Source organism: Entelurus aequoreus, linkage group LG12, assembly GCF_033978785.1.
Source record: "Entelurus aequoreus isolate RoL-2023_Sb linkage group LG12, RoL_Eaeq_v1.1, whole genome shotgun sequence".
NCBI lineage: Eukaryota > Metazoa > Chordata > Actinopteri > Syngnathiformes > Syngnathidae > Entelurus > Entelurus aequoreus.
The window spans coordinates 64,893,184-64,918,940 of NC_084742.1; the positions used below are offsets into that span (position 1 = coordinate 64,893,184).

The 25,757-nt window shown below is 39.7% G+C and overlaps 1 protein-coding gene across 3 annotated transcripts in view; it reads right to left on the bottom strand.

Annotated features, from left to right (window-relative positions):
- The window catches only part of plxnc1 (plexin C1), a 113,491-nt gene that overhangs the window by 12,962 nt on the left and 74,772 nt on the right, over positions 1-25,757 (bottom strand). For all 3 annotated transcript variants that reach the window (XM_062066457.1, XM_062066455.1, XM_062066456.1), the window contains 15 exons: positions 25,491-25,670; positions 19,638-19,746; positions 17,372-17,551; positions 17,129-17,296; positions 15,386-15,482; positions 15,214-15,315; positions 9,291-9,394; positions 6,992-7,033; positions 6,803-6,927; positions 6,534-6,732; positions 3,867-4,013; positions 3,462-3,621; positions 3,294-3,394; positions 114-183; positions 11-45 (listed from right to left, as the gene is read on the bottom strand). In XM_062066457.1, the coding sequence (XP_061922441.1) occupies positions 11-45; positions 114-183; positions 3,294-3,394; positions 3,462-3,621; positions 3,867-4,013; positions 6,534-6,732; positions 6,803-6,927; positions 6,992-7,033; positions 9,291-9,394; positions 15,214-15,315; positions 15,386-15,482; positions 17,129-17,296; positions 17,372-17,551; positions 19,638-19,746; positions 25,491-25,670 (1,819 nt within the window). The remainder of the gene's footprint in view (positions 1-10; positions 46-113; positions 184-3,293; positions 3,395-3,461; positions 3,622-3,866; positions 4,014-6,533; positions 6,733-6,802; positions 6,928-6,991; positions 7,034-9,290; positions 9,395-15,213; positions 15,316-15,385; positions 15,483-17,128; positions 17,297-17,371; positions 17,552-19,637; positions 19,747-25,490; positions 25,671-25,757) is intronic.

Below are 25,757 nucleotides of genomic sequence, written 5' to 3' on the forward strand. Positions count from 1 at the left end.
ATGCTCGTACCAGATGGAAATATTTCCCCGAGAAGTCCCGATCGTCTGCCAGAAAAAACATCGATTAGAAAACAACTTCAAGGTCATTTAAATGATTTTTTCCCCCAGCCCACCTTTCAGAGTCTGCAGGGGTTTGTCAGAAGGTGATCTGGACAGCACTTTGATCGTCGCCCCATCTGGAACCTGCGTCAAAAAACAAGAAGAACCTTCAAGCTGGAACAATTGTACTTTTTTCCTTTTTCAATTTTTAGTTATTGTTTGGCTTCTAAATATTTTATTCGATTTAGGAACTCGATTGGTTCTTCAACAGGGTTCCTACATCAGAAAAATTTGTACAGGGAATCAAATGTCTCCATACAAACTAAGTCAACATGAACAATTGGTTGCAGCCTCGACTAAAGTCCATATTTTAGTGAAGGTTTGTACACTTTGAGCACAAAATAAAGTGCTATGTTTATATCAAACAAGGTGGTTTTATATGTATTTTATGGAATAATAAATGAACACTGTAGGGGGAGATGTTGTCAACACTGCCTGCAGGAGCAAAGGTCACCGCCTCTGTCCATGGTGCTGAGGACAGAGCACCATCAGACGGGGGCGTGGCAGTGCTGACGGCGAGACACAGCTGGCAGGTGATTAGATTTCACAGGTAATACGTGTTAGTCTAATCATCTGTTGTCTTTAACAGTAAGCGGCTGGGAGCAGGAGGAGAGAGAGGATACGGACGCGACTGAAAGGTCACGTTCGACTGGAGAGAAAAACTGTTGTTGAAATATTATCATTAAAACCTTGTTGAAACCTGCACGCTTGGCTCCTGCGCCGTGTCTGACAGTGGGACCGCTAGGAAGCGATTTCTACAAACACCATACTAGAAATGCAAATGATGCATGTGTTCGGAAATGGATGATGGACTTAAAAATTTTAGATGAAAGAGACATATCATGGAATGATATTTGGAAAAATGCCAATACGCCCTTTAGAAGCATTAAATATAAGCCGAGTCAATTTAAGATCTTGAATAGATTGTATTTCACATCTTCTTAGCTGTTTAAAATTGGTGTAGTAGATAGCAAGTTATGTATGAAGTGTCGGGCAGCTGAGGGAACTCTTGTTCATTTATTGTGGGAATGTCAGAGAATAAAAGAGTCATGGTTGAAAACAACAAAAGAAGCAATCACATTCCTAAATATAAACATCCCAATGACACTGCAAACTTGTATTCTTGGGGATCTCCATCAATTTAGTAACGTGTCATCAAAGAGTAAAAATGCCTTTCTTTCAATATGCATCATAACAAAAAGGGTATTATTAAAAAAGATGGATATATGTTGATAGTCCAACTCATACTGACTGGTATACACACAATACATACTGACTGGTATACACACATAGTACATAGTGACTGGTATACACACACAATACATACTGACTGGTATACACACAATACATACTGACTGGTATACACACATATTACATACTGACTGGTATACACACATATTACATACTGACTGGTATACACACAAAATACATACTGACTGGTATACACAAATAATACATACTGACTGGTATACACACATAATACATACTGACTGGTATACACACAATACATACTGACTGGTATACACACATAATACATACTGACTTGTACACACACATAATACATACTGACCGGTACACACACATAATACATACTGACCGATATACACACATAATACATACTGACCGGTATACACACATAATACATACTGACCGGTATACACACATAATACATACTGACCGGTATACACACATAATACATACTGACCGGTATACACACAATACATACTGACTGGTATACACACAATACATACTGACTGGTAAACACATAATACATACTGACTGGTATACACACAATACATACTGACTGGTACACACACATAATACATACTGACTGGTACACACACATAATACATACTGACTGGTACACACACATAATACATACTGACCGGTATACACACATAATACATACTGACCGGTATACACACAATACATACTGACTGGTATATACACATAATACATACTGACTGGTACACACACATAATACATACTGACCGGTATACACACATAATACATACTGACCGGTATACACACATAATACATACTGACTGGTATACACACATAATACATACTGACCGGTATACACACATAATACATACTGACTGGTATACACACATAATACATACTGACCGGTATACACACATAATACATACTGACCAGTACACACACATAATACATACTGACCGGTATACACACATAATACATACTGACTGGTATACACACATAATACATACTGACTGGTATACACAAGCTATGGAGATGATATCAGTAGAAAAAAAGGCATTTAGTTTAGATAATAATGAGGCATATATTGGAATATGGGGTCCATTATTTAAATTTGTTTTAACTATTAAATGAACGAAATATATGACTTATTTTATCTTTGTGAAAATATTGGACACAGTGTGTTGTCAGGCTTATGAGATGTGATGCAAGCCACTGTGACACTATTGTTCTTTTTTTTTTTTTTTATGTTTTTATTTTTTATAAATGTCTGTAATGATAATGTCAATGAGGGATTTTAATCACTGCTATGTTGAAATTGTTATTAATATTGATATTCCTGTTGATAATATTCATTTTTGTCTGACTGCTTTTGGATTGTTTTGTGTCATGTTTGTGTGTCCTCTCAATTGCTCTGTTGATTGCTATTCTGAGTGTTGCTGGGTCGGGTTTGGAATTGGAATTGTATTATTATGGTATTGTTGTGTATTGTTTTGTTGGATTGATTAAAAAAAAAAAAAAACAAAAAAAAAAAAAAACAAGGTGGTGATAAATCAATGATTTAATAACAAGCTAAAACATCAACAACAAGCTCAACTATCCTGTACGCTAGTGAAGGTTTGTACACACATAGATATATATATATATTTTTTTTCATTAAAAAATATATTTTTTGTTTTGTTTTTTAAAGACAAAGCTTTGTGTAGTTATTATTGGTCGATTTCAACATTTTGGATTTTTTCCCATTGTGTTTCTTGCTGTTTTCCCAATTGTTGCTGGTGTTTTTGGTTTTTGTAATGTGCCTAGGACCAATGACAAAGGAGTCACAAGCCACAGATGGCCCCTGTGCCGGACTTTGGGCACCCCTGCTGTAGAAGCTAATTGTTCATGGCCACTAGAGTGTATTGCAATAAGAGGTGATCCTGCATCACACCACCAGAGGGCGCCTGCACACAACAACAATGGCGTCCTACCTTGTAGTGCTTGAGAGTGTTGAGCATGGTCACCTCCCCGACCACGTGTGAGCTGGCATCCACCTCCTCCAGCGCAACGAAGGTGCCGTCCTTGTCCAACTCTGCAGCCAGGAGGGTTTGGTTACGTGCTGATGCCACACGGCGTGCGGCGGCGGCGCTGACTCTTACCGACACTAACGGGCCTGTTGTAAGGGAAGTCAAACTTGGCCTCGAAGGTGGTCAAGACCTTTTCCTTGACCTGCTCCACCGTGTCACAGCTGAGGGCGGACACCTCCAGGGGCTCTGTGACCTCGCCGTCGCCGCCCACCGGAAACAACACCTTCAGCCTCTAGAGACGACATGTTTCAGAGTCATATCGTCACAAGTTGGAGGCCCCCCTGCAGACGTGTGGTTAACACGCCTCAGTCGGGTGGAAGTCAGCAGCTTTGCGGCTGCCCTGCTTTCGTGTTGGTGTAAGGACTTTGTTCTTTGACTCGCAGTGATCAGCATCACTGAGAACATCTCTATCAAACACCATGTGCGTCAATGTTTTCATCCTAAACCCTGAGTCCAGAGACCGAGGTGGTTCCCTACCAGTGGGCTGAAGTCCTGCGCCTGCCACAGCAGCCAGTCCTCACTGAGCGTGTAGAGCGCCTTCTCCGTCACACGGTCCACCGGCCCTCGCGACATCTGCTGCGTGAGGGCGCTCACCAGCAGGAAGAGGTGCTGGCCGACGCTCTCCTGCACACCACACACACACACACACCAGGACACACACACACACAGACCACACACACACCAGGACACACACACACACACACACCAGGAGTCAGAGCAGGGAGGAGCACCAGTGTGGGCAGCGCCAAAACAGACTGGAAAGTGAAGCGCCAAGAAAAGTTGGAACTGAAAGCTTCACTTCCTTGTGTTGGAGCAACAATAACTAGTTCAATAACCTAACTGGTACTTATTATTTAACAACAATAACCACTTTAATAACTTTACTGATACTTATTTAAACAACAATAACCTCTTCATTAACTTAACTGGTACTTATTTCAACAACAATAACTACTTTATTAACTTTACTGATACATATTATTTAAACAATAACCACTTTAATAATAACTTTACTGATACTTGTTTAAACAACAATAACCACTTCAATAACCTAACTGGTACTTACTATTTAAACAACAATAACCACTTTAATAATAACTTTACTAATACTTATTATTCAAACAACAATAACTACTTTAATAACTTAACTGGTACTTATTTAAACAACAATAACCACTTTAATAACTTAACTGGTACTTATTTAAACAACAATAACCACTTTAATAACTTTACTGATACATATTTAAACAACAATAACCACTTCAATAATAACTTGACTGATACTTATTTAAACAATAACCATCTTAATAACTTTATTGATACTTATTTAAAACAATAACCACTTTGACAACTTAACTGATACTTAAACCACTTTAATAACTTTGATAATTATTGTTTAAACAACAATAACCAGTTTATTAACAATAACCACTTTATTAACTTTACTGATACTTGTTTAAACAACAATAACCACTTCAATAACCTAACTGGTACTTATTATTTAAACAACAATAACCACTTTAAGAATAACTTTACTAATATTTATTATTCTAACAACAATGACCACTTTAATAATAACTTGACTGATACTTATTTAAACAACAATAACCACTTTGTTAACTTTACTGGTACTTGTTTAAACAACAATAACCACTTTAATTACCTAAGTGGTACTTATTATTTAAACAACAATAACCACTTTAATAATAACTTTACTAATATTTATTATTCAAACAACAATGACCACCTTAATAATAACTTGACTGATACTTATTTAAACAACAATGACCACTTTAATAATAACTTTACTGATACATATTATTTAAACAACAATAACCACTTTAATAATAACTTTACCGATACTTATTTAAACAACAATAACCACTTCAATAATAACTTGACTGACACTTATTTAAACAACAATAACCACTTTAATAACTCAACTGGTACTTATTTAAACAACAATAACCACTTTAATAACTTTATTGATACTTATTTAAACCACAATAACTTTAATAAGTTAACTGATACTTATTTAAACCACTTTAATAACTGATACTTGTTGTTTAAACAACAATAACCACTTTAATAACTTTATTGATACTTATTTAATCAACAATAACCACTTTAATAACTCAACTGATACTTAAACCACTTTAATAACTAAACTGATACTTAAACCACTTTAATAACTTTGATAATTATTGTTTAAACAACAATAACCAGTTTAATAACTTTACTGATACATATTATTTAAACAAGAACCACTTTAATAATAACTTTACTGATACTTATTATTCAAACAACAATGACCACTCTAATAATAACTTGACTGATACTTATTTAAACAACAATAACCACTTTATTAACTTTACTGATGCTTATTTAAACAATAACCACTTTAATAACTTAACTGATACTTATTTCAACAACAATAAACACTTTAATAACTTTATTGATACTTATTTAAACAATAATCACTTTAATAACTTAACTGATACTTAAATCACTTTAATAACTTTGATAATTATTGTTTAAACAACAATAACCACTTTACTGATACTTATTTAAACAACAATAACCACTTCAATAATAACTTGACTGATACTTATTTAAGCAACAATAACCACTTTAATAACTTTACTGATATTAATTTTAACAATAACCATTCTACTAACTTTATTGATACTTATTTAAACAACAATAACCACTTGAATAACTTTATTGATACTTATTTAAACAACAATAACCACTTTAATAACTTTATTGATACAGTATATGCATGTGTGTATGTGTATATATACATACATACATATACTGTATACATATTTTTATTAAGTCAACAATAAACAAATTATATGTTGTACTCGAGGTCGACTAATAGTTGCAGCCTATAACGTAGTTTTGTTTGTTGTCACTCAAACTCAATATTTTACGGCTGTTTTTTTCTAAACGGAAAAAGGTTTTCTCTGGTTGTGTGTGTAAATAAAATTGAGCTCTCCCTGATTGGTGGCCTTGGTTTAACACTTGAGTGGTCTTACATCATAAAAAGGGTCATAATATTGTGCCTCACCGAAAATATTCAAGGACGCATTGTCGCTCCAGTGGGAGAGTGAGGAGAAAGATGACATAACAGCAACTCACCCTCAAGAAGCCGTAGAGGCAGACGGACACCCAGTTGGTAAGAAGTTTCTCCACCGTGCACTCGGTGCGCCGCAGCAACATTTTGGGCTGAGCGCTGCTGTTTTTCTGCATCAAGTCTTTCAGCAGAGCCTCCATCACTTCCGTCAGATACGACAAGTTGCTGTGCAGCGCCACGGTCAGGAGGGACGCCAATGCACACCTGGAGCAGGTGGAAGGGAGAGGAGGCGGGTCAAGGAGTGTTTGAAGGCAGCAGAGGACAGAACACTAACTTGTCTTTAATGGTGAAACTCTTCTGCTCCTCCACGGCGTGCACCATGGATGTAAGGAAGTGCTGGTCCTGGATCAGTTTGGACAGGCCCTGGCAACACTCGTCCAGATGCACCTTCACGGTCACCTGCTCCGCAGTCAGGTAGCGTGAGTCGCAATGCGCACGTCACACGGTTAGCATCTTTCCTTACCTGACTCACGTCGGCCATACACGATGCCATCAGAGCTTCATTCTACAAAAACATTAAAACTATTACACCATTGAACCGCTACTTTTTAGAGGCGGTATAGTACCGAATATGATTCATTAGTATCGCGTATTCATATATACACACACATATATACGGTACATATACATACATGCATACATACATACAAACCCCGTTTCCATATGAGTTGGGAAATTGTGTTAGATGTAAATATAAACGGAATACAATGATTTGCAAATCCTTTTCAACCCATATTCAATAGAATGCACTACAAAGACAACATATTTGATGTTCAAACTCATAAACTTTTTTTTTTTTTGCAAATAATAATTAACTTAGAATTTCATGGCTGCAACACGTGCCAAAGTAGTTGGGAAAGGGCATGTTCATCACTGTGTTACATGGCCTTTCCTTTTAACAACACTCAGTACATGTTTGGGAACTGAGGAGACACATTTTTGAAGCTTCTCAGGTGGAATTCTTTCCCATTCTTGCTTGATGTACAGCTTAAGTTGTTCAACAGTCCGGGGGTCTCCCTTGTGCTATTTTAGGCTTCATAATGCGCCACACATTTTCAATGGGAGACAGGTCTGGACTACAGGCAGGCCAGTCTAGTACCCGCACTCTTTTACTATAAAGCCACGTTGATGTAACACGTGGCTTGGCATTGTCTTGCTGAAATAAGCAGGGGCGTCCATGGTAACGTTGCTTGGATGGCAGCATATGTTGCTCCAAAAGCTGTATGTACCTTTCAGCATTAATGGTGCCTTCACAGATGTGTAAGTTACCCATGTCTTGGGCACTAATACACCCCCATACCATCACACATGCTGCCTTTTACACTTTGCGCCTATAACAATCCGGATGGTTCTTTTCCTCTTTGGTCCGGAGGACACGACGTCCACAGTTTCCAAAAACAATTTGAAATGTGGACTCGTCAGACCACAGAACACTTTTCCACTTTGTATCAGTCCATCTTAGATGAGCTCAGGCCCAGCGAAGCAGACGGCGTTTCTGGGTGTTGTTGATAAACGGTTTTCGCCTTGCATAGGAGAGTTTTAACTTGCACTTACAGATGTAGCGACCAACTGTAGTTACTGACAGTGGGTTTCTGAAGTGTTCCTGAGCCCATGTGGTGATATCCTTTACACACGGATGTCGCTTGTTGATGCAGTACAGCCTGAGGGATGGAAGGTCACGGGCTTAGCTGCTTACGTGCAGTGATTTCTCCAGATTCTCTGAACCCTTTGATGATATTACGGAGCGTAGATGGTGAAATCCCTAAATTCCTTGCAATAGCTGCTTGAGAAAGGTTTTTCTTAAACTGTTCAACAATTTGCTCAGGCATTTGTTGACAAAGTGGTGACCCTCGCCCCATCCTTGTTTGTGAATGACTGAGCATTTCATGGAATCTACTTTTATACCCCACCCACCTGTTCCCAATTTGCCTGTTCACATGTGGGATGTTCCAATTAAGTGTTTGATGAGCATTCCTCAACTTTATCAGTATTTATTGTCACCTTTCCCAACTTCTTTGTCACGTGTTGTTTGCATCAAATTCTAAAGTGAATGATTATTTGCAAAAAAAAAATATTTATCAGTTTGAACATCAAATATGTCTTTGTAGCATAATCAACTGAATATGGGTTCAAAATTATTTGCAAATCATTGTATTCCATTTATATTTACATCTAACACACACGGGGTTTGTACATACATAATTTTGGGGTCTGGATTCAGCACAATTGGGAGGTGTTCTAGTTCATCATATTTCTTAGCCACCTCAACAGTTTGATGACAGTTTGATTGGTCACATGTTCCTTAAAGTTAGCATCTGTTGTTTGCTAAGGTTCAGAATACTGGTCTGGACCAAAAATAAAAAAGATTGTCATGGGATTAAAGTGAAAAACAAAAGCGTAAAGTAAGGAAATTATTGTGCTGATTACATGATTTATTGCAAAATGCTGTCTGCTGGGTTGAGTATGCGTTGATATATTAATGACACTTTGAAGGAGCGCTTAGGGTCCGGCATTGAAAGGAAAGCAAAGACAATGCAGAACTGATAAATACAAAAGAGAAATGTAATGGCGTCATACAAAAGAACCATCTCCCTGCTCTGCTCACATCCTCTTTGTGTGTGTGTGTGTGTGTGTGTGTGTGTGTGTGTGTGTGAGAGAGTTGACAGAGTGACGTACACACTATTTTTGTGTATAAAAAAAAAACCCTTACAGCCCTAGTCATAAAGCTTTTTGGGACTGTTGTGTTGCCAGCTTCAAGTTACCTCAGGAAAAAAGATTCTGGATGCAAAATGCTTGTAGTCAAGGAACGGAATGGTGCCGACGTTTTCCATCAGGTCCGCCTTTTCTGTCTGCAGATCCACAAAACCTGTTGAGTGAGTGATTGTTGAGTGCAAACAAACTTTTGACTAGTACCCTGTATGTATACTGGTATAGTATTGCGGTGCTAATGAATCAAAAACGGTACTATACTCTGTTTGAAAATTACCGGTTCCTCATTTTTTTTGGACGGGCATGACGGCGCGTCGTCACGTCGTGACATTGCTGGTTTTACAAGCAGAGAGGCATGTTCTGCAGCGCACACACACAGAGTACTTACAAGCAGACACAGTGTGTAGACAGAAAAGGGAGAACGGACGCATTTTGGTGTAAAAAGTAAAGATAAAGGCCCTCAGGAAGAGGTGCTGTAAGACATGGCTAGCTAGTTAGCGGCTAAGATCCATCCGCAGTCGGCAGTGTTTTCTTCTAAATCACTAATCCTTGTCTCCATGGCGACAAAGTAAGTTTCATACAAGTATTATCACTGGAGGACGAGGACTAGGTAAACATGCTTCACTACACACCGTAGGAGGATACAATAGCTCACTGGCGTCACAATGTAAACAAATGCCATGGGTGGATCTACACCTGACATCCACTGTAATGATACCAAGTACAAGAGAGTATCTAGTTTTAAAATGTATATTATGTTTATGAACTCAGGAAATACGTCCCTGTACACATGAGGACTTTGAATATGACCAATGTACGATCCTGTAACTACTTGGTATCGGATCAATACTTAAATTTGTGGTATCATCCAAAACTAATGTAAAGTATGAAAGAAGAAAAGAATAAGTGATTGTTTCATTTTAACAGAAGTGTAGATAGAACATGTTGAAATGGAAAATAAGCAGATATTAACAGTAAATGAACAAGTAGATTGATAATCCATTTTATACAGCTTGTCCCTCATAATGTTGATAAGATAATAGGTAGATAAATGACAATATGTTACTGCATAGGTCAGCAGACTAATTAGGAATCTTTGTTTGTTTACTTACTACTAAAAGACAAGTTGTCTAGTATGTTCAATATTTTATTTAAGGACTAAAATGCAATAATAAACATATGTTTCAAGTACACTAAATTTTTTTGTTCAAATAAAGACAATAATGACATTTTTTTGTGGTCCCCTTTGTTTAGAAAAGTATCAAAATACATTTTGGTACCGGTACCAAAATATTGGTATCGGGACAACCCAAGTGTGTAAGTAAGTACTAGGTAGATGTATACATATACTATTTTTACTGCCTATATTAGGGGTGTCCAAGGTTTGGACCGGGGGTCATTTGCTGGCCCGCAGCTCATTTTTTAACAGTCGTGGCACATTCCAAAAATACTATTCCAAAAAAAAACCCACAAACAAGTGGAATAAAAGAACAAAAAAGGTAAAATGTAACAAACACAAGTTGCAATGTTGACTCTAATAACACAAAAGCTGCCTTGCAAGCTGTTTTTTTCTTCTTTAAAACTGTCATTGATCAGAAAATAATAATAAATCAAATTCATTCTTATGAATTAGTAACCTATCCAAGGCTCCAATTACTTCACATCAAATATTCCACTCTAAACATTTTTTTTGGGGGAAAATATTGCATAATTATTTTGTGTGTTTTCTTTGACAAAAAGGTCATAAAACAAACAAAAATAATAATAAAAATGTATAATCAATGCATAGATCTGAATTTGATTTACATATTTAAATGTTGAAAATAAAAAAATAAAAAATAGTATAACTTATTTTCACACTTTATGATGCACTTTTAGATCCCCCAAAAATGCTAGAAAAAATAATGAATCAATATTAATATTGTTATGAATTATTGACCTATTTAAGGCTCCAATTACTTCACATCAAATATTCCACTTTAAAACATTATTTTGGGGGAAATATTGTGTTTCTTTCACAAAATGGCGTGTGAACAGTATTATTTTTTTAAACTTTATATAAACAGGTAGACCTGAAGTTGAGGGAGAGATTCAAGAGTTGAATAATAATAAAAATAAATATAACTTATTTCTAACATTTTTGTGACTGAGACACTTCCGGGACCAAACTTGAGGTGAGCACTAAAGGTTAAAAAGTCCAGTTGGGATGGATTGAATGTCCTGATATTCATGTGTTATCATTAGACATGTTCGATAATATCGGACTGCCGATATTATCGGCCGATAAATGCTTTAAAATGTAATATCGGAAATTCCCGAATTTCAAATCTCCCGGGGCAACCATTCTCCCGAATTTCTCCTGATTTCCACCCAGACAACAAAATTGGGGGCGTGGCTTTAAGGCACTGCCTTTGCGTGCCGGCCCAATCACATAATATCTACGGCTTTTCACACACACAAGTGAATGCATGCATACTTGGTCAATAGCCATACAGGTCACACTGAGGGTGACCGTATAAACAACTTTAACACTGTAACAAATATGCGCCACACTGTGAACCCACACCAAACAAGAACGACAAACACATTTCGGGAGAACATCCGCACCGTAACACAACATAAACACAACAGAACAAATACCCAGAACCCCTTGCAGCACTAACTCTTCCGGGACGCTATAATATACACCCCCCGCTACCCCTTACAACCCCGCCCACCTCAACCTCCTCATGCTCTCTCAGGGAGAGCATGTCCCAAATTCCAAGCTGCTGTTTTGAGGCATGTTAAAAAAAATAATGCACTTTGTGACTTCAATAATAAATATGGCAGTGCCATGTTGGCATTTTTTTCCCCATAACTTGAGTTGATTTATTTTGGAAAACCTTGTTACATTGTTTAATGCATCCAGCGGGGCATCACAACAAAATTAGGCATAATAATGTGTTAATTCCACGACTGTATATATCGGTATCGCTTGATATCGGAATCGGTAATTAAGAGTTGGACAATATTGGAATATCGGCAAAAAAGCCATTATCGGACATCTCTAATTATCATATTGCTTCAATTTCTCACTTTTTTGTGTCATAATTGCCAATTAGGAACCGGTACCAAAAAATAGCCTGTAAATTAATTATAATAATAAACCTTTACTGCTCTTCCAGAATTTATTTGTAAATATTCGCTGGCTTGGTTTTTGTCTGTTTTTATCTCATTTTCAATTTATTAATACTATATTATTTTTCTCTCTATTGTTTTTATTCTGTTGTTTATCCAACTGTTTTTGTTGAAGCCTACTCAGTGGCCTTGTGGTTAGAGTGTCCGCCCTGAGATGGGTAGGTTGTGAGTTCAAACCCCGGCCGAGTCATACCAATGACTATAAAAATGGGAGCCATTACCTCCCTGCTTGGCACTCAGCATCAAGGGTTGGAATTGGGGGGGGTTAAATCACCAAAAATGATTCCTGGGCCCGGCCACCGCTGCTGCTCACTGCTCCCCTCACCTCCCAGGGGGTGAACAAGGGGATGGGTCAAATGCAGAGGACACATTTCACCACACCTAGTGTGTGTGTGACAATGATTGGTACTTTAACTTTAACTTAACTAAATGCAACACAATATTGTTCTGCAAATGACAATAAAGAATCTGAAGTGCGTTCATGATGAGAACCCGGTCTTACATTCTGATTCTCCCAGAACCATCCCAACTTGTACACCTTTATTCCTATTTTTGATGCTCAGTCGGGCGACCGGAATAATTAGTTTCCACACTGCAACAAATGAAATCTAAGTAAGATGAAATATCTCAAATAAGGGTGATATTTGCTTATTTTCTGTCTGATAAGATAATTCTTCTCACTAAGCAGATTTTATGTTACAGTCTTTTACTCGTTTTAAGGGTTTTGGTCCTAAATGATCTCAGTAAGATATTACAGCTTGTTGCTGAGATTTGATGACCTATATTGAGTAAAACATGCTTGAAACTAGAATATCAACTATTGCAAAGCTGTGTCATCAACACTCACAAGTATAAAACTACTTTTTTAAAGTAATCATTTCTGACTTCAAGCATGAAAAAAAAAATCATGATGCAGAGCGCATATCATTATGTCAAGATAATGGCACTAGCATTTACTTATCGGTAATTTAAGAATATTTTTCAACATATTGAGCAAAAAGGTCTCATTTTTTTTCCTACCAAGAAAAGTGCACTTGTTATTATATTAGTGAGAATATACTTATTTTAAAGGCCTACTGAAATGAAATGTTTTTATTTAACAGGGATAGCAGATCCATTCTATGTGTCATACTTGATCATTTCGCGATATTGCCATATTTTTGCTGAAAGGATTTAGTATAGAACATCGACGATAAAGTTCGCAACTTTTGGTCTCTGATAAAAAAAAGCCTTGCCCGTACCGGAAGTAGCGTGACGTCACCGGAGGAAGGACTGCTCATATTTCCCCATTGTTTACACCAGCAGCGAGAGAGATTCGGACCGAGAAAGCGACAATTACCCCGTTAATTTGAGCGAGGATGAAAGATTCGTGGATGAGGAACGTGGAAGTGAAGGACTAGCGTGCAGTGCAGAACGTATCTTTTTTCGCTCTGACCGTAACTTAGGTACAAGCTGGCTCATTGGATTCCACACTCTCTCCTTTTTCTATTGTGGATCACGGATTTGTATTTTAAACCACCTCGGATACTATATCCTCTTGAAAATGAGAGTCGAGAACGCGAAATGGACATTCACAGTGACTTTTATCTCCACGACAATACATCGGCGAAGCACTTTAGCTACGGAGCTAACGTGATAGCATCGGACTTTACTGCATATAGAAACAAAAAATAAGCCCCTGACTGGAAGGATAGACAGAAGATCAACAATACTGCCAAACTCTGGACATGTAACTACACGGTTAATGCTTTCCAGCTTGGCGAAGCTTAGCAATGCTGTTGCTAACGACGCCATTGAAGCTAACTTAGCTACGGAACCTCGACAGAGCTATGCTAAAAACATTAGCTCTGCACCTACACCAGCTCTCATCTGCTCATCACGACCTGTGCTCACCTGCGTGCCAGCGATCGACGGTACGACGAAGGACTTCACCCGATCACCGATGCGGTTGGCGGCCCGGAGACGGAGGAAGTCAAGGTGAGGTCGTTCGGCTAGCGCGTCTGCTATCCTCAAAGTCCTCCTGGTTGTGTTGCTGTAGTCCGCCGCTAATACACCGATCGCACCTACAGCTTTTTTCTTTGCAGTCTCCATTGTTCATTAAACAAATTGCAAAAGATTCACCAACACAGATGTCCAGAATACTGTGGAATTTTGGGATGAAAACAGAGCTTTTTTGTATTGGATTCAATGGGTCCGAATACTTCCGTATCAACCGTTGACCTCACGCGCATACGTCATCATATCTAGACGTTGTCAACCGGAAGTGTGGCGGGAAATTTAAAATGTCACTTTATAAGTTAACCCGGCCGTATTGGCATGTGTTGCAATGTTAAGATTTCATCATTGATATATAAACTATCAGACTGCGTGGTCGGTAGTAGTGGCTTTCAGTAGGCCTTTAAGGTATTTTTTGGGTTCATTGAGGTTACCTAATTTTACTTGTTTTGGAAAGTCTTGACAAGCCAAATTTTCTTGTCCTATTGGTAGATAATTTTGCTTAGTTCAAATAATAAACCCCAAATTTTTGTATTTTTTTTTCTTGTTTTTGAACACTGACTTTTTGCAGTGCACAGAGGCGGCCAGCAGCTAACGGTGTGTCTCCACACGTCGGGTGTTGTGTTGGTTTTGGTTTTGAAAAAGAAAAATATCAACATTTTCTCAGTGTGCGGCCCTCTGCGGAAAGAGTTTAGACACTCCTGGCGCCCTAAACAAAGTGGTCTTATAAAGCCACCTGTGCATAAATAGATGACGTAGGGAGGTATAGATATCTTTAGACGTCAACATCATGGCGTGACACACCTTGTCTGATGTCGTTACGGATGTCAAGCTCCAGGTTTTCCATTCGCTTATTCATCTTCACAGTGAGCTGCTGCTGCTGGCGGCGGTAAACGACCACCACCACTGACACAGACAAGACAAAAACAATGAGGGCCACAATCAAATCATACGTCCTGATAGAAAAGGTACTAACCCAATATGATGGCGGGGATCAGCAGGAGGACGAGCAGCATCAGAGCAAACAGATGTGATGTGTTCTGCAACTTTACCGTCTTCTCTCCATATTTGACCTGCAAGGCAAAACACTCAAACCATTTCAATGACTCCCAAATTAGATTAAAAACCTCTTTTTCAAGGGAGTCCTGGCCGAGAGGCAGCAAAGTTACACAAAGTCACGTTCACGTGACACATTAAAATGACAGGAAGGGACATCAAATAAAACTATTTACCGTTTTTTCGGACCATAGGGTGCACAGGATTAATCAATCAATCAATCAATCAGTGTTGCCACAACGACATCCATGGCTCATTAAAAGGCGCACTGCCGATGAGCGGGTCTATTCAGGTCTATTTTCATACAAAAGACACACCGGATTAAAAGGCGCATTAATGGGGTCTGTGGAGGGGGGGCGTGGCCTGCGGGCCTGCAGCGAAGCGGGGTGTGCCGGGACCGACCTCGAAATCAGCGGCAGGTGCGTAGATGGCCCACCTGGGCCTGGTTATCTACTCACCTGTCGCTCTGTTATAAAGCAGCAGCCAGGAGGAGAGACGTGGTGGAGTGGGAGTTGGAGCTTTTGAGGACCAGTCATTGATAATTTAGAGTGAAAAGCAAATGTTATTTTCACTCGCATACAAAACATTCTAACTTGGATTGTTTCCCTGGCGTCGAGACTCTCCCGAAGGACAGTGCGGCGAAGACACAACAAACTCCCTTCTTGTCTCTCATGGACACACACCTGTTGTTGTTGACTTTGGACTGACTAGCGGCTGCACGACACCAAGGCCGGGGAACAGAGACACACTACGGGTTTACACACACACATGCAACCACAAAAATATACGCCACACATACACCCCCCCCCCCCCCCCCAACCCAACGCCCTCGACGCAAATCCCATAGGGGTGATGAACGGATGGTCAGCGCCTGAGAGCTGCGGCCGACCATCATGACCTCGCACTCCCTTCCCTCTGTTGCTAGATATCTCGAGATGTACGTTGTAATATGTATATGTGCTTTGCTATGGAGCAGACAAAAGCTGTCTTTGATCTTACCAAGCAAAAGGCTTGTAAAACTCCACTGTGTAGGATGGGAAGCGACATGAAGGTGTCGGTTTCTTTGATGTATTGTAATCCACAGGAAGATTTTGTCTTGACCAGAGATCTACAAAGTGGAGAGGAAGCAGGACCTGACTCCCCTCCAGGCACCTTTTCTTTGAACTGTTTTGTGACCAAAAGCAGAGGCTGTTTACGACCCCCTTCCTTTAGAAACAGCTGTTGCCATGTAATCAGGGAAAGTCCAAATAAAAGAGGAGGCGTACAATCTTTCGTCAGAGCGTGGTGGGAGACTGTCCAAGAGTACAGCCCAGACGTTTCTCCTCAATTGAGCTAAATTGGATTCTGTCTCTGTTTAATTCCTTGCTTCTTTGTCTGTTTAATAGATGTCATCAGTGTTAGAACCTGACAGTTCTCTGTTTAGATTTAAAAGCATTTAAGGATACAAATTCAGTCTCTTTGTAACATATTCCAAGCACAAGGAGCTGCATAGACAAAAGCTTTTTTCCCTAGCTCAGTGAGACAGAGAGCAACATCTGATCTCAGTGCTTAAGAGTTGGTACTTCTCTGTGAAATCAATGTACAAATGTCATCAGGAAATAGTCCCAGAAGAGCCTTGTAAATACAATTAATCCCAATAAACTTTCCACCTGAGTAGACTTACCTTTAATTGACGAAAAATAGCATCCGGCGCGCTTTGAATTTCACAGATGAAAAAGTCAGTCTGGTTGCTGGTTTCTTTGACCTCCATGATGCAAGGGTAGTCTTTGCCTTCGTACACGCCCACCGCTGACACTTCTTCTAAGCTCATGTCAAGGTGGTCGGCCTTTTTCTGTCAGACGGTGACATAATGTGTGCTTTTTGATGGGCGCGGGTTGACAAAAAAACAAAAAAAAAAAGTCTGTACCTGTATAGTGATGCGGACGTTGTCCCCTGTCCTCGTGGAGGTGAAGCTGGTGAACTGAGGGTCTGGATAGTAGGTGATGGACTGGAGGCAGGCCAAAGACTCGTTGGCTACTTTGAGAGATACGATGCTGGTGAAAACTCTCTGAGCGCTTTGAGAGGCAGGTATATGGTAAGTCACATTCTGCAATGCAAACATGGACACGTTAGTACAGGTGTGTCCAATCTTTTGGGCTACAAAGACTTTGGTCGAGGGCCGAAAGCCAACGTACATATTATACTTATTGTACATATTATATGAATGGATGATTGGTTAATTGGCTGATTCTTTAAGGCTCTGGATGCTGTGGGGCTGTCTTGGTTGACAAGACTCTGCAACATCGCGTGGACATCGGGGGCGGTACCTCTGGATTGGCAGACTGGGGTGGTGGTTCCTCTCTTTAAGAAGGGGAACCGGAGGGTGTGTTCCAACTATCGTGGGATCACACTCCTCAGCCTTCCCGGTAAGGTCTATTCAGGTGTACTGGAGAGGAGGTTACGCCGGATAGTCGAACCTCGGATTCAGGAGGAACAGTGTGGTTTTCGTCCTGGTGGTGGAACTGTGGACCAGCTCTATACTCTCGGCAGAGTCCCTGAGGGTGCATTGGAGTTTGCCCAACCAGTCTACATGTGCTTTGTGGACTTGGAGAAGGCATTCGACAGTGTACCCGGAAGTCCTGTGGGGAGTGCTCAAAGAGTATGGGGTAAAGAACTGTCTGATTGTGGTGGTCCTCTCCCTGTATGATCAGTGTCAAAGCTTGGTCCGACAGTAAGTCGGACACGTTTCCAGTGAGGGTTGGACTCCGCCAAGGCTGCCCTTTGTCACCGATTCTGTTCATAACTTTTATGGACAGAATTTCTAGGCGCAGTCAGGGCGTTGAGGGGATCCTGGTTGGTGTCTGCAGGATTAAGTCTCTGCTTTTTGAAGATGATGTGGTCCTGATGGCTTCAACTGGCCAGGATCTTCAGCTCTCACTAGATCGGTTCGCAGCCGAGTGTGAAGCGACTGGGATGGGAATCAGCACCTCCAAGTCCGAGCCCATGGTTCTCTCCCGGAAAAGGGTGGAGTGCCATCTCCGGGTTTGGGAGGAGACCCTGCCCCAAGTGGAGGAGTTCAAGTACCTCGGAGTCTTGTTCACGAGTGAGGGAAGAGTGGATGGTGAGATGGACAGGCGGATCGGTGCGGCGTCTTCAGTAATGCGGACGCTGTATCGATCCGTTGTGGTGAAGAAGGAGCTGAGCCGGAAGGCAAAGCTCTCAATTTACCGGTCGATCTACGTTCCCATCCTCACCTATGGTCATGAGCTTTGGGTTATGACCGAAAGGACAAGATCACGGGTACAAGCGGCCCAAATGAGTTTCCTCCGTCGGGTGGCGGGGCTCTCCTTTAGAGATAGGGTGAGAAGCTCTGCCATCCGGGAGGAGCTCAAAGTAAAACCGCTGCTCCTCCACATGGAGAGGAGCCAGATGAGTTGGTTCGGGCATCTGGTCAGGATGACACCCGAACACCTCCCTAGGGAGGTGTTTAGGGCATGTCCGACCGGTAGGAGGCCACGGGGAAGACCCAGGACACGTTGGGAAGACTATGTCTCCCGGCTGGCCTGGGAACAGCTCGGGATCCCCCGGGAGCAGCTGGACGAAGTGGCTGGGGAGAGGGAAGTCTGGGCTTCCCTGCTTAGGCTGCTGCCCCCGTGACCCGACCTCGGATAAGCGGAAGAAGATGGATGGCTGCATTGATGATTGGTTAATATAATAGATATGTAATTAATATACTGTAACTGTCATTCGGAAATATCAAGCAGCTAAAATGCGCCAAACATGGAGAAAGTGTTTTGCATGTTTCCCATCATGCTTTGTAATGGATTTAAATGGGTGTAATTCAAAATGTTTTTATGGTGCATGGACATTTTTTTTTATCCAATTTATCAATATCCACAAACTGTGTTAAATTGTGTTATGTGTGATCATATCTGTTGCCATTTTTTGTTGGTTCGATTTTTTTTTCTGCACCATGACTGAGGAAGGTTGTTTGCATAAATACTGCGCTCATTTTCATTCAAAGCATGATAGTTGGTCATAGGCATGATTTACTCATTTGTCCACAAGATGGCGACAAAGCAGTAGCATATAAATTGACATTTAAAGTAAGGCATGAAATATCATTGGACATGCTTTCATTTGACATGACACATTGTGACGTGCATCACCACTAATGCAACAAAGTCTCTTACTTGAGAGCTTCTGTCGGTGAAGAGGCTGACTTCCTGCTGGGCGTGACTGTGCAGAACGCTGTCGACAAACTCAAGGTTGGATCCGAGGAGGGTGATTTTTCGCTTACCACTAAAGAATACAAAACAGCAGCTAATTATTAGTATCATCGGCATCAAAATAGCTGAATTTGGCCTTGAAACATTCAGAGTTTGTGCAGAATTGGCTAAACAGCCGTAAGAACAGAAATGAAGACAGTACAGAACTGCCATGGTAACACATTATTTGTTGTCTTTTATGTCTGTGTGTGTGTGTGTCTTGAAAGTGTGCAGTGCAGAAGTGGCACTTTCAGATGTTGCAACAAAAAAGGGAAGTCGTGATGGTGAAAGACGTGCTTTTTGAGAAGCGTATGACTTGCAAAGCAGATCTGAAGATGATTGCATCCTAAAATAGCACAATTATCTGATACATTTACAAGACAAACATGTCCGTCATACATTTTGTTATTATTCTGTAACAATAATTTCATTTTTCCTATTTTAGGCATACTTTGCGCCTCCCTGCTCTACTGAGTTTTATTTTTATTTTTTATTTTTTAAATGCATGCAATGGAAGTTATTTTTTGTTTTTGTAGACATTTTTATACGAACCCCAAAACCAGTGAAGTTGGCACGTTGTGTAAATGGTAAATAAAAACAGAAGACCTGCATACCACTTGTAAGCAATAAAAACCATGTTAGTGAGTTGGTAGTGGCATTGAGTGAACGTGGTTGCATATAATATTTTGCACGTGCATGTGAGTCACATACAAACGTGTGGAATTTGCAGGACGTCGTATGTACAAAACCCAAAACCAGGGCAGTTGTCACGTTGTGTAAATCATAAATAAAAACAAAATACAATGATTTGGAAATCGTTTTCAACCTATATTCAATTGAATAGACTGCAAAGACAAGATATTTAACGTTCGAAATGAGAAACTTTGTAATTTTTTGCAAATATTAACTCATTTGGAATTTGATGCCTGCAACATGTTTCAAAAAATTTGGCACAAGTGGCAAAAAATACTGATAAAGTTGAGGAATGCTCATCAAACACTTATTTGGAACATTGCACAGGTGAACAGGCTAATCGGGAACAGGTGGGTGCCATGATTGGGTATAAAATCAGCTTCCATCAAATGCTTAGTCATTCACAAACAAGGATGGGGCGAGGGTCACTCTCACCACTTTGTGAACAAATACCTGAGCAAATTGTCCAACAGTTTAAGAACAACATTTCTCAACGAGCTATTGCAAGTAATTTAAAGATTTCACCATTTACGGTCCATAATATCATCAAAAGCCATTTATCAACAACACCCAGAAACGCTGCCGGTTTCGCTGGGCCCCGAGCTCATCTAAGATGGACTGATACAAAGTGGAAAAGTGTTTTGTGGTCTGATGAATCCAAATTAAAAAAAAATTGTGGACGTCGTGTGTAAAGTAATAATTTCTTATTTCAAGCATGAAAAAAAATATGATTTTGACACAATTGTGTCTCATAATTAAAACAGATGAAAGCCAAATGGACTTCGCTGTTTTATTTTCAATGAAACAATAGAAAATACATACTCATATAGTAGTACAGTTGGCACATTACAGTAATATTTAAACATTTAACATTTGACATTTTTGAACAGAAATAGTTCATGCACATTCAGATAAATTCCTCAAAATGACAATTAAAAACATTTTGGCCAGGGGCCGGGCTGTATATATGCGCACTAATTGCCTGAAAGAGCACGCACTTGGCGCGATGATGTCATGTTATCGATGGAAAAATGCATTTTTAGACCATATGATTTGCCTGAGCGGCTAGGAGACCCCGAGAGTAACAAGCGCTTGCCTTGTTGCCTTTCCATTAGGAACAATAAACTAGTTTTTAGTATAAGTTTGCTGGTTTCAAGAAATTTAATGCCGAGCGCATATCATTATGTCAAGATAATGGCACTAGCATTTACTTCATTTAAGAATATTTTTCAACATATTGAGCAAAAAGGTTTTTTTTTTTTTCTACCAAGAAAAGTGCACTTGTTATAAGTGAGAATATACTTATTTGAAGGCATTTTTGGGTTCATTGAGGTTACCTAATTTTACTTGTTTTGGAAAGTCTTGACAAGCCAAATTTTCTTGTTCTATTGGCAGATAATTTTGCTTAGTTCAAATAAAATACCCCTAATTTTTGTATTTTTTTCCCTTGTTTTTGAACACTGACTTTTTGCAGTGCAGACAAAACTTTTCGTTTCTTTGGTTGTTTTGGAGCTTCGGCCATGATAGCAGTAATTGCACGTAGGCGTTCTTCTTCTTCTTTTGGTTTTCTGGCGGCACGCAGGCGTTCACATAGACTTCCGTCTTTGTAATGAATGGGGAAAGGGACTGACGTATGCCATAAAGCAAGTCAGCACATTTGTAGTTTTTTGTGTGGCAGGGTTAGGGTTGCAAAGGGGTGGAAAGTTTCCGGTAAATTTCCGGAAACTTTCTGGAAATTTACCATGGGAAGTTCAGCTCGGGAAGTTTGGAAATATTGACCATTTTTTGATTATTCAAAGTTGGACACCGTCCATGGGAATTAATGGAAATATATGGGAATTAATGGGGAATTACAATAATGATATATTATTGGGCACTTGTCTAATGCTGCTGCATCTTTGTGGCCTTTTTGACGTAGCTCTTTGCATAGTATTTGCAAATGTACACTGCCTTTCCGCCTACATTTGTTGGGGTAAAATGTCTCCACACATCAGATGGTGTACGTGGCATTATTCTGTTTGTATTTATTTATTTATTCTTGTAAAACACTAATGCAATGCCACACACAGATATAAATAGTCAGCTGAACAATTGGAGTAGTCTTTAAAAATATTTTACTGATGGACTAATGAGTAGAAATAGGTTAGATGAATAAATGAACACCCAATCAGCATGCTAAATCAACCTATAACCTACATTCTTCTATGACAACAGAATGGCTAGCAGAACAGAAGGCAGAGGAAACTACACCTTTTGATTTAGTATTTGCTAGTTGAACTTTACACATCACAAAAAAGGTAAATTTGGATCGCTAACATTGTTAGCATAAATGAATGGGATTTAACATAGAGAAATTAGCATCACGACTAACGGAGAAATATTTTTGGTTCATTATGAGACTGTGGTGGTACATAAACCTAGCTAGTTAAATACCATAGATCAAATATATTTACCCCAGTAATATCAACACTTACCTGACTGGATGAAGTGTGGCCTCAATAGCCCTGCTGTAGTGTGTAGCATGCTGGGAATTATCTGTGCATGTGCTGGAAGAATGCACTGCACATGTGATGGAGGAATGCACAGTGGAGGGTTGACATTTTACTGAATTTACATTAAATCAGGTTGTTTTAGCTAATAATCATGCTGCAAGATCTAGCATGTTGCATTCAATGTTTATTCACATTATTTTTCCATTAATTCCCGTTAATTCTCATATATTCCCATGGAAAGTTTCCAACTTTGAATATTCCCGGAATTTTGCAACCCTAGGCAGGGTTCCTGCCACCTCCCTCGAGGTCACTAAGTGCCAGTGAAAGCGCTACAGACTCCTCAGACCATGACAGAGGTGTCATCCAACTAGTTGTAAGTCCATGTATCTTCCCAAAAGTTATGAAAATATTTGATGAAGGTTGATAAGTTACTTACTGCTGCTTTAAGCATTTTTACCTGATAAAATATATATCTATATCAAGGTGGTTTGGGCATTCTTTGATTTTTTTTTAGTGTGCGACTCTCAGTGGAAAAGGTGTGGACATCTGCTGGACGCTCCAGTTGGCGACACGGTGCCAAACTTTGCATAATGAGGAGAAAAGCACTCTGACTAATGTCAACTACATGAGCACACGCCGAGAAAATGTCAAAAACCACAGCCGAAGCCACAGAGACGATATGTGCAGCAATTCCTGTATGCAGCAGGAGTAATGTATTAAAGTCAGAGAGAGAGAGAGAGATAGAGAGAGAGAGAGAGAGAGAGAGAGAGAGAGAGAGAGAGAGAGAGAGCGAGACAGAGAAAGAGAGAGAGAGAGAGAGAGATGCATCTATATCGAAAGGCATTGCACAATTCTGTAGTTAATTTTGTTTTATTCTATTATTTTATTTTAATTAGTGTTAACATTTTGTTTAAGGCGCAATGTGACACGACTCTGTCCACAGATTTCTTTATTATAATAGACCTATATTTTAATTGTACATCGTTTTAATTTCGATAGGTGTTTAACTTTGATACATTTTAATTGTTTTGATTGTGTTCTAATGCTGGCTTCGGCAATGTCAATAAAGCCCCTTGAAATTGAAATGAGAGAGAGAGAGAGAGAGAGAGAGAGAGAGACAGAGAGAGAGAGAGAGAGAGAGAGAGAGAAAGAGAAAGAGAGAGAGAGAGAGAGAGAGTGAGTGAGTGAGTGAGACACCCACAACCACACACACTTATGAAACCCAAAAGCAGTGAAGTTGTCACATTGTGTAAATGGTAAATAAAAATAGAATACAATGATTTGCAAATCCTTTTCAACTTATATTCAATTGAATAGACTGCAAAGACAAGAAATCGGCATTTCTGGGTGTTGTTGATAAGTGGCTTTCGCTTTGCATAGTCGAGTTTTAGCTTGCACTTACAGATGTAGCGACCAACTGTAGTTACTGACAGTGGTTTTCTGAAGTGTTCCTGAGCCCATGTGGTGATATCCTTTACACACTGATGTCGGTTTCTGATGCAGTACCTGAGGGATCCGAGGTCACGGGCATTCAGTGTTACGTGCAGTGATTTCTCCAGATTCTCTGAACCTTTTTGATGATATTACAGACCTTAGATGGTGAAATCCCTAAATTCCTTGCAATAGCTGGTTGAGAAATGTTGTTCTTAAACTGTTGGACAATTTTCTCACGCATTTGTTGACAAAGTGGTGACCATCGCCCCCCCGTCCTTGTTTGTGAACGACTGAACATTTCATGGAAGCTGCTTTTATACCCAATCATGGCACCCACCTGTTCCCAATTAGCCTGTTCACCTGTGGGATGTTCCAAATAAGTGTTTGATGAGCGTTCCTCATCTTTTGTAAGTCTTTTTTGCCACCTTTTTTGAAACATGTCGCAGGCACCAAATTCCAAATGAGCTAATATTTGCAAAAAATAATGTTTTCCAGTTTGAACGTTAAATATCTTGTCTTTGCAGTCTATTCAATTGAAAATAGGTTGAAAAGGATTTGCAAACCATTGTATTCTGTTTTTATTTACCATTTACACTACCGTTCAAAAGTTTGGGGTCACATTGAAATGTCCTTATTTTTGAAGGAAAAGCACTGTACTTTTCAATGAAGATAACTTTAAACTAGTCTTAACTTTAAAGAAATACATTCTATACATTGCTAATGTGGTAAATGACTATTGTAGCTGCAAATGTCTGGTTTTTGGTGCAATATCTACATAGGTGTATAGAGGCCCATTTCCAGCAACTATCACTCCAGTGTTCTAATGGTACAATGTGTTTGCTCATTGGCTCAGAAGGCTAATTGATGATTAGAAAACCCTTGTGCAATCATGTTCGCACATCTGAAAACAGTTTAGCTCGTTACAGAAGCTACAAAACTGACCTTCCTTTGAGCAGATTCAGTTTCTGGAGCATCACATTTGTGGGGTCAATTAAACGCTCAAAATGGCCAGAAAAAGAGAACTTTCATCTGAAACTCGACAGTCTATTCTTGTTCTTAGAAATGAAGGCTATTCCACAAAATTGTTTGGGTGACCCCAAACTTTTGAACGGTAGTGTATACGTGTGCCAACTTCACTGGTTTAGGGGTTTGTAGTTACCTGCTCCAGGTGGTGTTTGGTGTCACAGCAGTGCAGGACGGGGAGGACACATAGGTGAGTGTGCTGTTGCCATGGCAACTAGCATCTGGGAGGACGGCGCACAGACCAACTGTCCATTTGCCTTCATTGGCGGGAATGTGGAAGAGCAACTCCTGACCCGTGTTGTCCCACACGGGAGACCTGGAATGAATTCAGTTCAGTAGTTTGGAACTACAGGCTTGTGATGAACTCTGTTTCCAACAATAGTCAAAATGTTGTGACGGATAA